This window comes from Ursus arctos, unplaced genomic scaffold, assembly GCF_023065955.2.
Source record: "Ursus arctos isolate Adak ecotype North America unplaced genomic scaffold, UrsArc2.0 scaffold_28, whole genome shotgun sequence".
In the NCBI taxonomy this organism is placed as follows: domain Eukaryota; kingdom Metazoa; phylum Chordata; class Mammalia; order Carnivora; family Ursidae; genus Ursus; species Ursus arctos.
The window spans coordinates 12,622,277-12,643,508 of NW_026622963.1; the positions used below are offsets into that span (position 1 = coordinate 12,622,277).

Genomic DNA, 21,232 nt, shown 5'->3' on the forward strand with positions numbered 1-21,232 from the left:
TAATTTCATTGATCTTCTCTGTTGTTTTTTAGTCTCTATTTCACTTATTTCTGTTGTAATTGTTATTGGTTCTACTAACTTTGGGTTTTGTTTGTTTTTGGTTTTTTTTAGTTCCTTTAAGTATAAGGTTAGATTGCTTATTTGAGATTTCTCTTTTTTCTTTAGGAAAGCTTGTTACCATTATAAACTTCCCTCATAGAACTACTTTTATGACATCCCAAAGAATTTGGACTCTTATGTTTCCATTTTCCTTGTCTGCATGTATTTTTTAATTTTCTCCTTGATTTCTTCGTTGACCCATTGGTTGTTTAATTACAGGTTGTTTAGCCTGCACATGTTTGTGGGTTTTTTCCAATTGGTTTTTCATAATTAATTTCTGGTTTCATACCATTGTGCTCAGAAAAGATACTTGATGTGACTTCCATCTTAAATTTATTGAGACTTGTTTTGTGGCCTAACATGTAATCTACCCTGGAGAATGTTCCATGTACCCTGAAGAAGAAAGTATATTCTGCTGATTTGGGATGAAATGTTCTGTATGTATCTACTAAGTTCATCTGATCTGTTGTGTGGTTCAAAGCCACTGTTTTCCATATTGATTTTCTGTCTGAATGATCTATCCATTGATGTATGTGGTGTTAAAGTCTCCTACTATTATTGTATCATTGTCAGTTTCTCCCTTTATGTCTGTTAATATTTGCTTTATATATTTAGGTGTATAAATATGTGTAATTGTTAAATCCTCTTGTTGGATTGATCCCTTTATCATTACATCATGCCCTTTGTCTCTTATTACAGAATTTTAAAAGTCTGTTTTCTCTCATGTACGTATTGCTGCGCCAGCTTTTTTTTGTTTCCTGTCTTTTGTCCTTTGTCTTACATTTGCATGGAATATCTTTTTCATCCTCTCATTTTCAGTAGTCTGTATGTGTCTTAGGATCTGAAGTGAATCTCTTGTAGCAGCATGTAGATGGGTCTTCTTTTTTTGTCCACCCAGTCATCCTGTGTCTTTTGATTGGAGTCTTGACTCCGTTTGCAATCGAAGTAATTATTGGCAGGTATATACAAAATGGTATTGCCATTTTGTTAATTGTTTTGTTTGTTCTTGTGGCTCTTTCCTGTTCCTTTCCTCTGTTGCTGTCTTCCCTCATGACTGAGGACTTTCTTTAGTTTTATGAAAATTGGATTCTTTTTTCTTTTTTGTGTGTATATCTTTTATTTTTTATTTTGTTTTGTTTTTGGTTTTGGTTTTTAGTTACCATGAGGTTCATATTTAACATCCTAGGTATATAGCATTCTGTACTTAAGTTGGTGGTTGTTTAAGTTTGAATACATTTGAAAGGCACATTTTTATTCCCCAATGTTTTAATGTATATTTTTTCCTGTTTTACATCTTTTTATTTTATGAGTCCTTAACTAATTTTTTAGATACAAGTTACTACTTTTGTCTTTTCAACTTTCATACTAGCTTTATAAGTGATTGATCTACCAACTTTATTATGTGTTTACCAATGAAATTGTTTTTCTTTCATAATTTTCTTTCTTCTACTCTTAGCCATTTCATTTCTGCTTAAAGAAGTCCCTTAATTTCATGATATAGGCCAGTTTAGTGATGGTGAACTACTTTAACTTTTGCTTTGGAAAATATCTCTCCATCAATTCTGAATGATAATCTTGCTGTGTAGGTTGTTGGTTGTAGGTTTTCTTTCAGCACTTTGAACATATATATCATGCCACTCTCTTCTTACCTGCAGAGTTTCTGCTGAAAAGTTAGCTGATACTCTTAGCCAGGTTTTTCTTGTACAAAACTAGTTGTTTTTCTCTTGTTGCTTTTAAGAGCCTCTCTTTATCTTTAATTTGTGACGTTTTACGTGTTATGTGGCTTGGTGTGGACGTCTTTGGGTTCATCTTTTTTTGGATTCTCTGTGCTTCCTGGACCTGGATGTCCATTTCCTTCCCCAGGTTAGGAAAGTTTTCAGCTATTTTTTTTTTTCAAGTTTTTTTGCCTCTTTCCCTAAACTCTCTTCTCCTTCTCGAATTACTATAATGTAAATGTTAGTATGCTTATTGTCTCGGAAGTACCTTAACCTATCCCTGGTGGGCTTTTTTTCTTAATTCTTTTTTTTTCTTTTTGCAGTTCGGCTTGAATACTTTCCAGTATTCTGTATTCTAGGTAGCTGCTCTATTCTTATACATCCTCTAATCTGCTGCTGATTCCTTCTACTGTGTATTTCATATCAGCTCTGATTGGCTCTTTTTTATATTTTCTGTCTCTTTGTTGAAGTTCTGAGTTCCTCCACTCTTCTATCAGGTGCAGTGAGGATCTTTATGATTATTACTTTCAACTCTTTATCAGCTAGATTCCATATCTCTGTTTCACTTAGTTCTTTAGTCTTGTTCTCTCATTTATATTTTTAAAGATTTATTGTTTTGAGAGAGAGGATGGGGGGAGAGGGAGAGGGAGAGAAGCAGACTCCCCACTGAGCACGGAGCCTGACACAGGGTTCGATCTCATGACCTGAGCCAAAATCAAGAGTTGGACGCTTAACTGACTGGGCCACTCAGGGGGGCCCTTGTTCTTTCATTTAGAGCATATTTCTCTGTCTCCTCGTTCTGTTTTACACTCTCTGTTTGTTTCTATGAATTAGATGGAGTAGCTACATCTCCCAGTCTTGAAGGTATAGCCATGTGTAGGAATATCCCCTGCATAGACTATGTATACCTGGCAACTTAGGCTGGCTGGCTGGAGCTGTAGCAGGTACAGGCTGGAGGTATGGGGGCACTCTGCATCAGGGGCACCCTGATGGACAGGTGGAACAGCCACAAACCTGGCTGCTCCATGTAGGGGGTGCTGTGTCAGAAAAGCTGGTGCTGGAGCAGGCATGGGCCAGGGTGTCCCCAGTGTGCTCCACATCAGGGCCGTTTTGGCAAGAGTGCTGGAGCTGTAGTCAGTGCAGGCTAGGGTTGTTCCATTATCTACCACACTGGGATAGCCTTATTGGGAGACAGGAGCTGGGATGAGTACAGGCAGAGGTACTACGTTGGGTATGCAGCTGGAGCTGGTATGGGCTAGGCGCCCAGGACTCACCAAGGCAACACGGCCACCTGGAGCACCCAGACTCTGCTCCCCTCTGTATATCAAGGTGGAGAAGGAACATAAACAATGATGTTCACCAGCACGTCTGATCTGCAGAGAGTTCTTAGCTATTCCTCTGCTGTTTGGTGGACACTCTGGGGTAGTAAAAGGATTTCCATCACCTCTAGTCTAGTTGCCCTTTAATCTGCAGCTTTTTTCTTTGACCTAGCTTGGGTAAATCTTCTACTGGTCCCTCAGTACTATCTCTTCCCGCTGCATTTCACAGCATTGGGGATCAGATTCCTGTCATTACTATGTTTCTGCTTCTCCTACCCCTCTCTCTATGGTCCCTCTATATTTTGTTGTGCAGAAGCTGTTCAGTCAGCCCTGTTCTTCAGGAGGAATTGCTCTATATATAGGTATACATTTGGTGTGTTTGTGGGAGGAGAAGAGTTCAGAGTCTTCCTATACTGCCATCTTGGACCCCTCTCCCTGTTTTTTAATGTAGATGATCATTATTGTCTACAAACAGTTTTGTCTCCTATCAATTCTTGTATTTTCTTTTGTGACTACGTTAATGGTGTCTGTTCTGGCCAGGCCTCTAGTCTGCAGAGGAAGCATCAGCAGTGAGAGCAGTTTTCCTGGAGTGGGTCTCAGTCTAAAGGGTTGCATCTGAAATTCCTCCATTGAGTGTGATGAGTTTTGGTATAGGTTCTGGGTATGTAGCCTTTATCAAATTAAGACAATTTCCTTCTATTCCTGTTTTTCTAGAAGTCTTTAATCATAAATATTGAACTTTATCAAATGTTCTTCTTTAGGGCGCCTGGGTGGCTCAGTCGTTAAGCGTCTGCCTTCGGCCCAGGCCCACATTGGGCTACTTGCTCCTGTGGGAGCCTGCTTCTTCCTCTCCCACTCCCCCTGCTTGTGTTTACTCTCTCGCTGGCTGTGTCTCTCTCTGTCAAATAAATAAATAAAATCTTACACACACACAAAAAAAGTTCTTCTTTAACTGTGAGATAATCCTAATTTTTCTCTTTTGTTCTATTCCTACATTGATTTTGTGATAGTGAATCATCCTTGAATTCCTGAGCTAAATTCCCATAATGATTCTGTTATTTTTTACTACATTTTTTTAAATAAGCTCTACACCTAACGTGGGGCTCAATCATACTCAAGACCCTGAGATCAGGAGTCACATGATCCACCAGCTGAGCCACCCAGGTGCCCCTGAGTTAGCAATTTTTTAATTTAGGATTTTTCATTTTTATTCTTCGATGAACTTTTTTATGTCTTTATCTGGTTTTAGAAGCAAGGTTATATTAGCCTTATAATCTGAATAAGACATTCTAATTCTTGAAAGCTTAGTACCAGTCCTGAGGGTTTGGGGGTTCTTGAGAACATCTTTACTTACTATTTTGATTACTTTAATGATTATTGAACTATCTGAATATACGGTTTGTGTCGTCTTATTCATGGGGTCATTTAAAATTGAGTAATTTTTTTTTTTACAGACAATGATATTTAACTAAATTTTGTATGTACATTTCTCTATATATATTTTAAAGAGCCTTTTCTTTTTAAATTTTTTTAATTTAAATTTTGTTAGTTAACATACCGTGCAATATAGGTTTCTGGAGTAGAATTCAGTGATTTATCACTTTTATACAACACCCAGTGCTCATCACAAGTGCTGTCTTTAATACCCGTCCTCCATCTAGCACACACACCCCCCACCTCCCTCCATAAACCCTCAGTTTGTTCTCTGTTGTTAAGAGTCTCTTATGGCTTGTTTCCCTTTCTCCTTTTTTTTTCCTTTAACCCCTTCCCATATGTTCATCTGTGTTCTTTCTTAAATTCCACATGTGAGTGAGATCATGTGGTATTTGTCTTTTTCTGACAGACTCATTTCACTTAGCATAATACACTCTAGCTCCATCCACCTGTTGCTAATGGCAAGATTTCATTCTTTTTGATGGTTGAATAATATTCCATTGTGTATATATACCATATCTTCTTTATCCATCTGTTGATCAACATTTGGTTTCTCTCCATAGTTTGGCTGTTGTTGATAATGCTACTATAAGCATCAGGGTGCGTCGTATACCCCTTTGAATCTGTATTTTTGTATCCTTTGGTAAATACCTAGTAGTGCAATTACTGGATTGTAGGGTAGTTCTATTTTTAGCTTTTTGAGGAACCTCCAAACTTCTCCAGAGTGGCTGCACCAGTTTGCATTCCCACCAACAGTGCAAGGGTTCCCCTTTCTCTGCATCCTTGCCAGTAACTGTTGTTTCTTCTTGTGTTGTTAATTTTACCCCTTTCTGAGAGGTGTAAGGTGGTATCTCATTGTGGTTTTGATTTGTATTTCCATGATGATGATGATGTTGAGTATCTTTTCATGTGTCTGTTAGCCATCTGGGTGTCTTGTTTGGAAACGTGTCTATTCATGTCTTCTGCCCATTTCTTAACTGTATTATTTGTTTTATGGGTTTTGAGTTTGGTAAGTTAAAGAGCCTTTTCTTTTCTTTTGTTTTTTTTTCTTTAAAGATTTTTATTTATTTATTTGACAGAGAGACAGCCAGTGAGAGAGGGAACACAAGCAGGGAGAGTGGGAGAGGAAGAAGCAGGCTCCCAGCAGAGCAGGGAGCCCGATGCGGGGCTCGATCCCAGGACCCTGGGATCATGCCCTGAGCCGAAGGCAGACGCTTAACTGAGCCACCCAGGCTCCCCTAAAGAGCTTTTTTATTGACTATTTGAATGGAGTCATAAATCCGGAATTGTGGCATAGTTGCTCAAGTGTTTTGGGTTTTTTTTTGTTAACTCTCATAATTTAAACGTTTTAAATATCCTTCCAGTAGATGAGACAGATGGCCGAAGCTGGCTGGAACAGCATGTGGTTCATCAGTACTGGACAGCCAGATCCTCAAGGTTTCCTCATAGTTTACATCTGCACTCCAATTTAGCCTCTGTCTGGTAAGAAGCTAAGTTTTTCATTTAATGTGTAAATAGGAGAAACTTCGATGTTTTAGTATTTGCTTTTGATTTATGATTTAAATACTTCCCTGAAATTTAAAGAAAAATTTTAGTGATTCTGATTTAACACATTTTTCAGTTATTTAATTATTTTAAAAATTAGATTATTATTTAATTATAGCCTGTTTTTTGATTTGTTACTTTCAAAGCTAATGGAGTGGTATGAATTAGGCCATGATACATAGTTTTAAGCACTTGGTTATATCAGCAGTGAGTATAATAATTGGAATTGCTCTGGGGTGCCTATGTGGTTCAGTTGGTTAAGTGTCTGTCTTCAGCTCAGGTCGTGGTCCCAGGGTCCTGGGATTGAGCCCCACATCGGGCTCCCTGCTCAGCGGGGAGCCTCCTTCTCCCTCTCCCCTCACCTCAGCAACCCCCCACACTCGTGCCTTCTTTCCCTATTTCTCTCAAATAAATAAATAAAATCTTTTTTTAAAAAATTGGAATTGTTCTGAAAGTACTTATCTGAGAGTATTAGAGTTGATATGTAGAAATGAGTATGGGAGGGCATTTAAAACATATTATTATATTTATTCGCTTATTGGTTACTGCTTAAATTAACACTAAATGCATATATTCTTTAACGCATGTAATTTTACTTCATGAGAAACCTTTTCATTGACATTTGATGTTTGCTGTCTAATAGGGACCAACACTTGTATAGCAGTGACCCGTTATATGTTCCAGATGACAGAGTTTTTGTTACTGAGACACAGGTTATTCGGGAAACCTTATGGTAAGACCTATTAAGCTTAATTAATAGTGTAGAAGACTTTGTTACTGAGAAGCAGAATTTTGATATTTTAAGGAAAAGTATTCATGGTTTCTTCACATGCATACTAAAAATGGGCCAGTAGGTTTAACCTAAAACCTTTCTAATGGGCACCTAAATGTAAATTGGGGAACTCAGAAAACCCAAACTTCAAAGTCGATTGTGGAGATTGTGAGAATGTGATATGTTTACTTCTTTTCCATTTTAAATCATGTAGTATGCTATTTAATTAGATTACACCATTATTTTCTTAATTACTGAGTTCAAAGAAAGGCTCCTAGTTTGCTAGGCAGAGTATGTCAGTGAGAACCTGTGTCCTATACCTGGAAACCAGGAATCTATGAATTTAGGTTGTGGGGAAAAAAAAAAAAAGAATTTAGATTGTGTTCACATAAAAATGAAAATGAGAAATGCAACATGTAGGCCTGGTACTACTAAGAGTTCCAGGTTCTGGTTCTCTCTGCCGCACAGGATAATATTGACATCTTTTCTTTTTTTCCTGTTTTTTTGTGGTTTTTTTTGACACTTCTACAACTTCATTTTATTTAAATTCAATTAGCCAACATAATTTCAAATGTAGTGTTCAGCAGTTCATCACCTGCATATAACACCCAGTGCTCATCACATCACATGCCCTCATTAATGCCCATCACCCAATCACCCCATCCCCCATCCACCTTCCTTCCAGCAGCCCTTAGTTTGTTTCCTGTAGTCAAGAGTCTCTCATGGTTCTTTTCCCTCTCTTATGACTTCCCATTCAGTTTTCCCTCCCCTACCCCATGATTCTCTATGCTATTTCCCATAACTCCACATGTGAGTGAAACCACATGATAACTGTCTGTCTCTGATTGACTCATTTCACTGGCATAATACCCTCTGGTTCATCCACGTTGATGTAAATGGCAGGTATTCATCCTTTCTGATGGCTGAGTAATATTCCATTGTATATATATATACCACATCTCCTTTATCCATTCAAGTGTCGATAGACATTTCGTTTCTTTCCAGAGCTGGGCTTTTTTGGACATTGCTGCCAGAACATTGGGGTGCGGATGCCCCTTCTTTTCGCTCCATCTGTAACTTTGGGGTACATACCCAGTAGTACAATGGCTGGGTCATAGGGTAGCTCTATTTTTAATGTCCTGAGGAGATAAAGTATCCTGTCATCAGTGAAGAGAGAGTTTGACTTCTTTGCCAGTTTGAATGCTTTTTATTTCTTTTTGTTGTCTGATTGCTGAGGCTAGGACTTCTAGTACTGTGTTGAACAAAAGTGGTGAGAATGGACATCCCTGTTGTGTTCCTGACTTTAGGGCAAAAGGTCTCAGTTTTTCTCCATTGAGAATGATGTTCACTGTGGACGTTTCGTAGATGGCTTTTATGATATTGAGGTATTTTGCTTCTATCCCTACACTGTGGAGAGTTTTATTCAAGAAAGGATGCTGTATTTTGTCAAATGGTTTCTCTGATCAATTGAGAGTATCATATGGTTCTTGTCCTTTCTCTTATTAATGTGATATATCACGTTGATTGATTTCCGGATGTTGAACCACCCTTACATTCACTAGGTCGTGGTAAATAATCCTTTTAGTGTACTGTTGGATCCTGTTGGCTACTCTCTTGATGAGTATTTTGGCATCCATGTCTATCAGGGATATTGGTCTGTAATTCTTTTTGGTGGGGTCTTTGCTTGCTTCTGGGATCAAGCAAATGCTGGCCTCATAGAACGAGTTTGGAAGTTTTCCTTCGGTTTCTGTTTTTTGAAAGAGCATCAGAAGAATAGGTATTGTTTCTTCTTTAAACATTTGGTAGAATTCCCCTGGGAAGCCATCTGGCCCTGAACTCTTGTTTTTGGAGGTTTTTTATCACTGCTTCAATCTCATTACTGGTTATTGGTCTATTCAGATTGTCTATTTCTTCCTGTTTCAGTTTTGGTAGTTTATAAATTTCCAGGAATGCATTCATTTCTTCCAAATTGCCTAATGGGATGTCGTTGCTCATAATATGTTCTTAAAATTGTTTGTATTTCCTTGGGTTGGTCCTGATCTCACCCCTTTCATTCATGACTTTATTGTTTTGGGTCCTTTCTCTTCCTTTTGATAAGTCTGGCATGGGTTTATCAATCTTATTAATTCTTTCAAAGAACCGGCTTCTAGTTTCTTTGATCTGTTTTACTGTTCTTCTGGTTTCTATTTCCTTGATTTCTGCTCTTATCTTTATTATTTCTCTTCTCCTGCTTATTGTGGGCTTGATTTGTTGTTCTTTCTCCAGCTTCTTTATGTTTAAGGTTAGCTTGTACATTTGAGATATTTCCAATTTTTTGAGAAAGGTTTGTATTGCAGTGTCCTCTTAGGACCACCTTTGCTGTATCCCAAAGTTTTGAACTGTTGTTTTTATTTTGATTTGTTTTTATGAATTTTTTACATTGTTCTTTAATTTCCTGGTTGACCTGTTCATTCTTCAGCAGGCTGCTCTTTAGCCTCCAGGTGTTCGAGTTCCCTCTAAATTTCTTCTTGTGATTGAGTTCCAGTTTCAAAGCATGTGGTCTGAAAATATGCAGGGAATGATCTCAGTCTTTTGGTATCAGTTGAGACCTGATTTGTGACCCAGTATGTGGTCAGTTCTTGAGAAAGTTCCATGAGCACTTTAGAGGAATGTATATTCTGTTGTTTTAGGATGGAATGTTCTATATATGTGTGTGAAGTCCTATCTGGTCCAATGTGTCATTCAAAGCTCTTGTTTCTTTGTTGATCTTCTGCTTAGATGATGTGTCCATTGCTGTGAGTGGGGTTTTAGAGTCCCCTGCTATTATTGTATTATTTTCCATGTGTTCCTTTAATTTGGTTATTAATTGGTTTATATTATTGGCCACTCCCAAGTTAAGAGCATAAATATTTATAATTGTTGGATCTTCTTGTTTAAAAGACTCTCTAAGTATGATATAGTATCCCTCTTTATCCTGTACTACAGTCTTTGGTTTAAAGTCTAATTTGCCTGGGGGCGCCTGGGTGGCACAGCGGTTAAGCGTCTGCCTTTGGCTCAGGGCGTGATCCTGGCGTTATGGGATCGAGCCCCACGTCAGGCTCCTCCGCTGTGAGCCTGCTTCTTCCTCTCCCACTCCCCCTGCTTGTGTTCCCTCTCTCACTGGCTGTCTCTATCTCTGTCTAATAAATAAATAAATAAATAAAAAATAAAGTCTAATTTGCCTGAAATGAGGATTGCTACCCCAGTTTTCTTTTGATGCTCATTAGCATGGTAAATGGTTCTCCGCCCCTTCACTCTCAATTTGGAGGTCTCTTTACGTCTAAAATGAGTCTCTTCTTGACGGCATATGGATGGACGGGTCTTGCTTTTTTATCCAATCTGATACCCTGTGTCTTTTTAATTGAAGCAATTAGCACGTTTACATTCAGAGTAATTGTCGAAAGATATGATGTTGAAAGTAATTGCCATTGTATTACCTATAAAGTCCCTGTTTCTTTAGATTGTCTCTGTTTTTGCTGGTCTTTGTTACTTTTGGGCTCTCTCTTTGCTTACAGGATGTCCCTTAATATTTCTTGCAGGGCTGGCTTAGTGGTTACATATTCTTCCAGTTTCTGTCTGTCCTGGAAGCTCTTTTTTATCTCCTTCCATTCTGATTGACAGCCTTCCTGCATAAAGTATTCTCGGCTGCATATTTTTCTCATTTAGCACACTGAATATATCATGCCATTCATTTTTGGCCTGCTGGGTTTCTGGATAGCTCTATTGCCAGCCTTCCGTTTCTACCATTGTACGTTAAGAACCTCTTGTCTTGAGCTGCTTTCAGGATTTTCTCTTTATCTCTGAAATTTGCAAGCTTCCCTATTACATGTTAGGGTGTTAATCTGTTTTTATTGATTTTGGTTGGGGTCCTCTCTACCTCGTGGACTTGAATGCCTGTTTCCTTCCCCAGAGTAGGGAAGTTCTCAGCTGTGATTTGTTCAATTATACCTTCTGTCCCTCTCTTTCTTTCTTTTCCCTCAGGGACTCCAATAATTCTTTTTTTGTTGTTGTTGTTGTTGTTGTTGTTGTTTTCCCCTAAAATATCATTTATTGAGTACAAATTGCTGACATAGTATTAGCTAAGAGCTTTACATGCTTTATAAATGTCTTGGAAACAAATAAAGTAAAACACTTATTTTACGTTTTTTTATTGTTAGTCACCATACAGTACTTCATTAGTTTTTGATGTAGTGTTCCATGATTCATTGTTTGCGTGTAACACCCAGTGCTCCATGCAATTCGTGCCCTCCTTAATACCCATTACCGGCCTATCCCAATCCCCCACCTCCCTCCCCTCTGAAACCCTCAGATTGTTTCCCAGAGTCCATAGTCTCTCAATGTTCGTCTCCCCTCTGATTTCCCCACCTTCATTTTTCCCTTCCTTCTCCTAATGTCCTCCATGCTATTCTTTATGTTCCACATATGGGGACTCCATAATTCTAATATTTTTTTTGTTTGGTGGCATTGCTGATTTCTTGATGCCTCCGCTCATGGTCCATTAGTTGTTTTTCCTCTCTTTTCCTTGGCTTCCTTCCTTTCTGTCAACTTGTCTTCTATGTCACTTACTCTTTCTTCTGCCTCATTTACCGTAGCTGTTAGCATCCAGTTTAGACTGCATTTTTAATTTTGGCCTGATTAGATTTCATTTCTACACTAAGAGATTCTCTAGTGTCTTTTATGCTATTTTGAAGCCTAGCTAGTAATTTTATAATTGTTATCCTGAATTCCAGCTCTGATATCTTACTTATATCCATATTGATTAGATCTGTAGCCGAGAATATTACCTGTGGTTCTTTCTTTTATTGTGAATGCCTCCTTCTAGTCATTTTGCCCAGAGAAGAATGGATGAATGAATGAGTAAACTAAAACTGTCAACAATGACCCAAGCGAAATACACAGTAGAGAAATCCCAGGAGGTCAGAAACCAAAACAGAAAAGAAAAAGAAGGAAAGAGAAAAAAGGCAGGGGAAGAGAGAATATAATCACCCAGGGTGGACAAGACAGGGTGATCCACTTGATCCTGAATGTATTTTGGTCTGTGTGTTAGAAGACACTAGATCCCAAAATTGTAAAGAGAATTGTACAGTTCTCTTTGTGAGAGAGAACTTGGATACATATAAAAATAGAAATGGATACAGTGAGACTATATCTAAAAAATGCAAATGTAAAAAATGAAAGTTAAAAAAAGGCTTAAAAACAAAGAGTTGATAAAATAAGAAACTAGTTGAAAAGGGAAAAGGAAAAAAAGAAATGGAAAATTTTAAACTGAAAGATAATCGAATCATGAGAAAAAAAACTCAAATTCTGTATACTGTTTTCCCCTACCACTGGAGTTTTGCAGTTCTGTTTCATCCATAAACTTGCTGTTCACCTGTTCTTCCAGCTGGTCCTCTGAGGGAGGGGCCTGCTACGCTGATTGTCAGGTGTCTTTGCCCAGGCAAAGTTGCACTGCCCCTTGCCAGGGAGCCTGGCTCAGTGTAAGCTGGTTCTCTGTGTGGCTTTTGTTCCCGGAAGACTTTCCATGCCTCTTTAGAGGGTGAAAATAAAAGTGACCGCACCTGCCTCTCTAGCCCCGGAGCTGAAAGATTTCACTGTGTGCCAAACTCTGCAGACTCCTACTGTGCGTGCCGACACTTATCCTCCCTGGGGAAAGGCGGAGGATTGCCAGGTCACTGTCCTTTGCTGGGCCCCTACATGGAGAGCAGTCACCAGATCAGGCAGCGGTTCTCAGTTTATTGCCAAGTGAGATGAGACCCCCCTCTCAGGCTCGCTGACCATGACCGGTTTCCCAGCTCCAGTGCTTGGGAACTCTACCAGCTCAGGTACCCCCGTTCTTTCTGTCACCCTGAGGATATTGAGCCCACACTGTCCCACCTTGGATTCTGCCCCATTTCACTACAGCACCTTTCAGGCAGGGACGTGTCTGACTGGAGCAGATTTCTAAAAGTTGTGCTTTTTTTTGTGCTCCGGGGCTAGATCACTTTCCAGTAGCTGGCTTTTGGAGGCTCCCTTCCCTGCTGTGTATCCTCCGATATATCCCCTCAGTTTCACTTCTCCACACTCCTACTTGCAAAAAGTGGTCGCTTTTCTATTTGTAGAATTCCAACAATTCTTTTCTTCGATCTCAGATTGAATTCACAGGTGTTTAAAATGATTTGATGGTTATCTAGCTTAATTCAGGGGACCAGATAAAATGAGGTCCCCTGCTCTTCCACCATTTTGCCTCTCCTAATATTGACATTTTTAAAAAAATGGGAAGGTCTGTTTGGGCCATCACACAGTTGAAGAAATGCTTTGACAACACTATTTTGACTTCTCTCTTGAAATATCTTGAGTCTTAAGGTAATCAGATAAAAAGATGAATGCCTTCTATTTTCTAATTATCCGACCTCTTTGCCCCAACCCCCAATTCTGAATCTTTTATTAAAATTTCTTAAGCATGGCTTGCAATGGCAAGGATGGAGCTAAGAGTGTATTATGCTAAGTGAATAAGTCAGTCACAGAAGGACAAATATCATATGATTTCATTCATATGTGGAATTTGGGAAACAACAGTTGAATGTGTGAGAAGGGAGAAAAAAAGAAAAGGAGAGGAGGGAGGCAAACCATAACTGATTCAACAGAGTTGATGAAGGGAGGTGGGTGGATTGTGAGCTAATAAGGAAGACAGTTGTTATGATGCACACTGGGTATTATATGTAAGTAATGAATCACTAAATCCTACTCCTGAAACCAATATTACACTATATGTTAACTAACTAGAATTTAAATAAAAATTTGTAAGGAAATAATTTCTTAGGTATTACTGTAGTGAATATTTTTGTAGACTTAAAGTACATTAATCTTTTTTATTCCATTTCAGGTTACTTTCGGGAGTAAAAAAGCTCTTTATATTTCAGTTGATAGATGGGAAGGTAACTGTGAGAAACAGTATTATAGTAACTCATTTGACTCATGTAAGTTGTTTGTATTTATTTTAATTAATATTAAATAATAGGATTTATGTAAACCGTAGTTCTGTAACTCTAAAACATTTTGCAGTATTAAAATTAATTATTAAATATACTTAAGATCCAAAAGACAAAATTAAATTGTCCATCTTTACAGTGCTAGAGAATTCTTTAATATTTTTGTTATATTTACATTTAGTTTCAGTTTGTGTTTTCTGCTTAATTCTGTCAATTCTGTATTGGGAAGCTGTGTACTATAAATTTTTTGCTTGTAGTACATTTATTTACCTTATATGTGTTTTTAAAAAGTATAAGCCACAATTCTATACTCTGTGGAAATTAATGCTTACATTATTTACTTTGAGTATAAAACTATTTGTTTTATTTTTCTTATACTAAGCATACTATTTAAAAGTCACAAAATATTTTAGTGAGCGAGTATGTATTTGAATGTTTATAGAAGACTTCAAATGTGTGCGGTTTGCTTCTGTTATAGAGCTGTTTACGATCAGTGCTAGAACAAATAGCAGCATACGGCCAGGTTGTGTTTCGACTCCAGGAGTTCATCGATGAAGTTATGGGGCACAGCTCCGAAGGCATCTTACCTGGAAATGGTTCTCTTCCTAAGAAGTTGACTGAAGCTCCTTTTAGGACATACCAGGCTTTCATGTGGGCCCTATACAAATACTTCATTAGTTTCAAAAAGGAACTTACTGACATTGAGAAGTACATCATTAATAATGGTATTTAAATGTCCTTCCCTTTTACTCATAAGACACATAAGTCATATTTTCAGTGCCATCTAGGTTATTAATTGATACAGTGTTTGTAAATAACATGACAAATAAGTAATACTCGTGATCATTTTAAATCATTTTAAATTTGTGTTTTAAGCCATTCGTTCTCTAAAAATCCAATTAGTACAGAAAGTTTACAGTGAAAATTATTCTTCCTATGCTAATTCTCCAGCCAAGTACTCAGTTCCTCTCCCCAGAGGAGATAAGTCATAAGTTTCTTTTGCATTCTTCTAGAAATAATTTAAATATATAAAACAAGGCATATTCATATATACCTACCTATTAGTCTATTAACTTCTGTCTTCAAATTATTCTCCAATTTAAATTTTGGGGAATATACCATTCAAAAATGTAAAACCTCTCCTCATTCTTTTTTACAAATTGAGTATTTAATTATGCAAATATATCATAGACCAGTCCTCTTTTGATGAATTTAAGTTGTTTCTGATCTTCAGTTGCCAACAGTGCTATAGTGATAACCACTTACATGTAAGTATATTGTACACATGTGCAGCAAGTTATAGCATAAACTCTTTTTTTTGGGCAATATATTTTTTCATTTCATTTTTTTTTTCTTATGCTAGTTGCCGTACAGTACTTCCTTAGTTTTTGATGTAGTGTTCCACGATTCATTATTTGCTTTACCACCCAGTGCTCATTGCAATACATGCAATACCCATCACCGGGCAACCCATCCTCCCACCAACCTCCCCTCTGAAACCCTCAGATTGTTTCCTGGAGTCCATAATCTCTCGTGGTTCGTCTCACCCGCTTCATTTTTCCCTTCCTTCTCCTAATTTCCTCTATGCTATCCCTTATGTGTGGAACATAATTGTCTTTCTCTGCTTGACATACTTCACTTAGCATAATCACCTCCAGTTCCATCCAAGTCGATACAAATGATAGGTATTCATCCCTTCTGATGGCTGAGTGATATTCCACTGTGTATATGGACCACATCTTCTTTATCCATTCGTGTCTCGAAGAGCCACTTGGCTCCTTCCATAGTTTGGCTATTGTGGACATTGCTGTGCGGTGAACATTGGGGTACATGTGCCCCTTGTTATCACTACATCTGTATCTTTGGGGTAAGTACCCAGTAGTTCAATTGCTGGGTAACAGGATAGCTCTATTTTTAATTTTTTGAGGAATCTCCACACTGTTTTCCAGCGTGGCTGTACCAACTTGGATTCCCACCAACAATGTAGGAGGGATCCCCCTTCTCCACATCCTCTCCAACATTTGTTGTTTCTTGCCTTGTCAATTTTCGCCATTCTAACTGGTATAAGATGGTATCTCAGTGTGGTTTTGATTTGAATTTCCCTGATGGCTAATGATGTTGAATATTTTTTCATGTGTCTCTTAGCCATTTGCATGTCTTCATTGGAGAAGTGTCTGTTCATGTCTTCTGCCCATTTTTTGACTTGATTATTTATCTTTGAGTTTAAGAAGTTCTTTATAGATCTTCTATACCAGCCCTTTATCTGTAATGCCATTTGCAAATATCTTCTCCCATTCTGTGGGTTGCCTCTTTGTTTTATTGACTGTTTCCTTTGCTGTGTAGAAGCTTTTTATCTTGATGACATCCCAAAAGTTCATTTTTGCTTTTGTTTCCCTTCCTTTGGAGATGTGTCATGAAAGAAGTTGCCTTGGCCGATGTCGAAGAGGTTACTGCCTATGTTCTCCTGTAGGATTTTGATGGATTCCTGTCTCACATCGAAGTCTTTCATCCATTTTGAGTTTATCTTTGTGTATGCTGTAAGAGAATGGTCCAGTTTCGTTCTTCTGTATGTAGCTATCCAATTTCCCAGCACCATTTAATGAAGAGACTGTCTTTTTTCCATTGGATGTTTTTTCTTGCTTTGTCGAAGATTAGTTGACCATAGAGTTGAGAGTCCATTTCTGGGTTCTCTGTTCTGTTCCTTTGATCTGTGTGTCTGTTTTTGTGCCAGTACCATGCTGTCTTGGTGATCACAGCTTTGTAGTATAGCTTGAAATCAGGTTAACGTGATGCCCCTAGCTTTGTTTTTCTTTTTCAACATTCCCTTGGTGATTTGGGGTATTTTCTGGTTCCATTCGAATTTTAGGATTGTTTATTCCAGCACTTTGAAAAATGGCATTGGTACTTTGCATGGGATGGTGTTGAAAGTATAGATTGATCTTTACAGCATAGACATTTTAACAATGTTTATTCTTCCAATCCGTGAGCATGGAATGTTTTTCCATCTTCTTGTGTCTTCTTCAATTTCTTTCATCAGTGTTCTGTAGTTTCTAGAGTATAGACCCTTTACCTCCTTGGTACGTTTATTCCAAAGTATTTTATGATTTTTGGTGCTGTTGTAAATGTAACTGATTCCCTAATTTCTTTTTCTACAGTTACATTGTTAGTGCATAGGAAAACAACTGATTTCTGTGCATTGATTTTTTTTTTTTATCCTGCCCCATTACTGAATTGCTGTATGAGTTCTAGTAATTTGGGGGTGGAGTCTTTTGGGTTTTCCACATAAAGTATCATTTCATCTGCAAAGAGAAAGAATTTGACTTCTCTGCCAATTTGAATACCTTTTATTTCTTTTTGTTGTCTGATTGCTGTTGCTAGGATTTCTAGTATTATGTTGAACCATAGTGGCGAGAGTGGTCATCCTTGTCGTGTCCCTGATCTTAAGGGAAAGGCTCTCAGCTTTTCCCCACTGAGAATGATATTCACTGTGGGCTTTTCGTAGGTGGTTTTTATGAAATTGAGGAATGTACCGTCTGTCCCTACACTCTGAAGAGTTGTAATCGGGAAAGGATGCTATATTTTGTCAGATACCTTTTCTGAATCAATTGAGAGGATCATATGGTTCTTGTCTCTTCTTTTGTTAACATGCTGTATCGTGTTGATTGATTTGCGAATGTTGAACCACCCTTGCATCCCAGGACTAAATCCCACCTGGTTGTGTTGGAGAATCCTTTCAGTGTACTGTTGGATCCTATCGGCTAGGATCTTCTTGAGAATTTTGGCATCCATATGCATCGAGGATATTGGTCTGTAATTCTCCTTTTTGATGGGGTCTTTGCCTGGTTTTGGGATCAAGGTAATGGATTCATAGAATGAGATTGGAAGTTTTCCAAACTCCTTTCTATTTTTTGAAACAGCTTTAGGAGAATAGGTATTATTTCTTCTTAAATGTTGATAGAATTCCCCTGGGAGTCTGTCAGGCCCTGGTCTCTTGTGTTTGGAAGGTTTTTGATCACTACTTCAACCTCATTACTGGTTATTGGTCTACTCAGATTGTCTGTTTCTTCCTGTTTCAGTCTTGGTACTTTATAGGCTTCCAGGAAGGCATCCATTTCTTCCAGATTGCTTAATTTTTTGGCATATAGTTGTTGATAATAATTTCTAATAATTGTTTCTTTTTCCTTGGTTTTAGTCATGATCTCTCCCCTTTCATTCAGAATTTTATTAATTTGGGTCCTTTCTCTTGTCTTTTGGATAAAGTCTGGCCAGTGTTTTATCGATCTTATTAATTCTCTCAAAGAACAAGCTTCTAGTTTCGTTCATGTGCTCTACTGTATTTCTGGTTTCTAATTTATAGATCTCTGCTCTAATATTTATTATCTCTTCTCCTGCTTGGCTAGGCTTTATTTGTTGTTCTTTCTCCACTTATTTAAAGTGTGAAGTTTGCTTCCATATTCAGAATTTTTCTTTTCTTTTTTTCTTTTCTTTCTTTCTTTTTTTTTTTGAGTGAAGCTCAGATGGCTATGTATTTCCCCCTTAGGACCGCCTTTGCAGTATCCCATAGGTGTTGGACCAATGTGTTTTCATTCTTATTGGTTTCCATGAATTGTTTAACTTCTTCTTTAGTTTCCTGGTTGACCCAAACATTCTTAAGCAGGATGGTTTTTAGGTTCCCAGTGTTTGAATTCCTTCCAATTTTTTTCTTGTGATTGAGTTCCAGTTTCAAAGCACTGTGGTCTGAGAATATGTAGGGAATCATCTCAGTCTTATGATATTGGTTGAGACCTGATATGTGGTCTGTTCTGGAGAAAGTTCCATATGCACTGGAAAAGAATGAGTATTCTGTTGTTTTAGGGTGGAATGTTCTGTGTATATCTATGAGGTCCATCTGGTCCAGTGTGTCATTCAGAGCTCTTGTTTCTTTGTTGATCTGCTTAGTGATCTGTCTGTTGGTGATAGTGGAGTGTTGAGGTCTCCAACTCTTAATGTATCATTATCATTACGGTTCTTTATTTTGGTTAACAGTTGGCTTATGTAGTTGGATGCTCCCATTTTGGGGGCATAGGTAGTTACAATTATTAGATCTTCTTGTTGGATAGACCCTTTAAGAATGATATAATGTCCTGTATCTCTTACTACAGTTTTCAGCTTAAAATCTAATTTGTGTGATATGAGAATTGCTTCCCCAGCTTTCTTTTTAGGTCCGTTAGCATGAAAAATGGTTCTCAATCTCCTCACTTGCAATGTGGAGGTGTCTTTGGGTTCCAAATGAGTCTGTTGTAGAGAGCATATGTATGGGTCATGTCTTTTTATCCAACCTACAACCCTGTGCCGTTTCATGGGAGCATTTAGGCCATTCACATTGAGAGTGATTATTGGAAGATATGATTTCAGTGCCATCATATTGCCTGTGAAGTCCTTTTTTCCATAGATTGTCTCTGTAAATTTCTGTTCTATATCACTCTTGGGGTCTTTCTTATTTTATAGAACCCCCCCTTAATATTTCTTGTAGGGCCAGCTTGGTGGTTACATATTCTTTCAGTTTCTGCTGGTCTTGGAAGCTCTTGTCTCTCCATCCATTCTGAATGACAGCCTTGCTGGATAAAGTATCCTTGGCTGCATGTTCTTCTCATTTAGTACCCTGAATATGTTTTGCCAGCCCTTTCTTGCTTGTCATGTCTCTGTGGACAGGTCTGACGTTATTCTGATGTTACTCCCTCTGTACGTAAGAAATCTCTTCCCCCTCATCACTTTCAAGATTGTTTCCTTGGATCTAAGATTTGCAAATTTACAGTTATATGTCGGGGTGTCGGTCTGTTCTCATTGATCTTGGGAGGGCTGCTCTCTGCCTCTTGGACATGAATGCTTGTTTCCTTCCCATATTAGGGAAGTTCTCAGTTATGATTTGCTCAAATATATCTTCTAGACCTCTCTCTCTCAACCCCCTCAGGGATCCCAATAATTCTGACATTGGAATATTTCATAGCGTCATTAATCTCTCTTAGTCTCTGATTCTTTTCTTTGTTGGGGGTTCCTCCTCTTAGTCACTCTGTTGGGGGGTGTGGTAGAGGTAATGTACAGAGTCCAAATTATTAACCACGACCCAAGCAAGATGCACCTGTTTTATAGGGACCTTAGGGTTGTGGGCCTCTTGTTCTTCCAGCTTATCTTCTGGGGGAAGGGCCTGCCGCACTGTTACTCAGGCAACCCTGCTTGGGCAGAGTTGTCCTGCCCCCTGTGGGGCCGGGATGGACTCAGTGAAAATGAGTTTTGGGGGGCTTTAGTTCTCTGGCAGCTTTCCCTGGCAGCTTTCCATCTGTCTTCTGAGAGTCAGAGCAGACGTGACCGCATCCAAACCTCTGTCTCAGAACAGAGAGATCTCAGTCTGGTCTTCACTGAGCTTACCGGGCCATACAGTCTCTGTTTCTGTCTGCGCTACTAAAAACCACAGCCTCTCCAGTTGTGCGCCCCACAGTAACGCTCCCAGCGGTGGAACCCAGGACTGGCCTGTCTCTACCCTTTCTGCTTCTAAAACCACAGGCCCCCGTACCCCCTGGTTCGTGCATGCACCTGCAGCTTCTGGATCCTGTCTGGGGGCTGAACTGAAGTCCTTTCCCCGCCGCTACTGGTGTTCGAGTCCGTGCCCAGTCCCCAGAGCAGGATGCTTTTGCGCTCCGGCGTTACATCACCTTCTCGGTGCCAGCTTATGGCGGCTCCCTCCAACTTCTGTTTATCTTCCTTTATCTGTGTGCAGAATCATGGCTCCCTGCATCATACTTCGACACGGTTGGAGGTATTCTGTTTGTAGAGCTCTAGCTATGTATTCTTACATCTTAGGCTGATTTCATGGGTATTCAGAATGGTTTGGTGGATATCCAGCTAAATTCAGGGGAGCAGTTGAAATTGGGTCCCCTACTCCTCTGCCATCTTTTCCCATCCCTGTAGCATATATTCTTAATGGAATTCCTAGGTTAAAGATTATGTGATGGCATGTGTGATTTTGATACATACTGCCACATGGTTCTCCATAGAAATAGTTGCCAGCAATGTATATGAATACCTGTTCCCTCACACTCTTGTCAGTGGTATATTATCAACAATGTGTTATCAAAGAGGAATAAAATGGTTACCAGTGTTAGCTTCCCTGTGCCCTCTGCTTTCATTTTCAACTACTATAAAAAATAGTACCCAGAAGTCCTGCGTTCCCATCACCCAACTTCCCCCAATAATCCCCACCTTAACATAATTATATTATGTTACCCAAACTAGGAAGTTGACATTGGCACATTAATTGGTCTGTAGACCTGACATGAGTGTCACTGGTTTTGCAGGTACTTGCTCTTCGTGGGGAGGAGAGTAATA

At 38.7% G+C, this 21,232-nt stretch overlaps 1 protein-coding gene across 3 annotated transcripts in view; it reads left to right on the top strand.

Annotated features, from left to right (window-relative positions):
• Positions 1 to 21,232, top strand: part of TUBGCP5 (tubulin gamma complex associated protein 5) — an 80,933-nt gene that overhangs the window by 35,153 nt on the left and 24,548 nt on the right. For 2 of the 3 annotated variants that reach the window (XM_026489468.4, XM_048221386.1), the window contains exons 7-10: positions 5,932 to 6,049; positions 6,756 to 6,845; positions 13,765 to 13,858; positions 14,349 to 14,595. In XM_026489468.4, coding sequence (XP_026345253.2) covers positions 5,932 to 6,049; positions 6,756 to 6,845; positions 13,765 to 13,858; positions 14,349 to 14,595 — 549 coding nt within the window. The remainder of the gene's footprint in view (positions 1 to 5,931; positions 6,050 to 6,755; positions 6,846 to 13,764; positions 13,859 to 14,348; positions 14,596 to 21,232) is intronic. The other variant, XM_026489467.4, reaches the window with a different exon arrangement.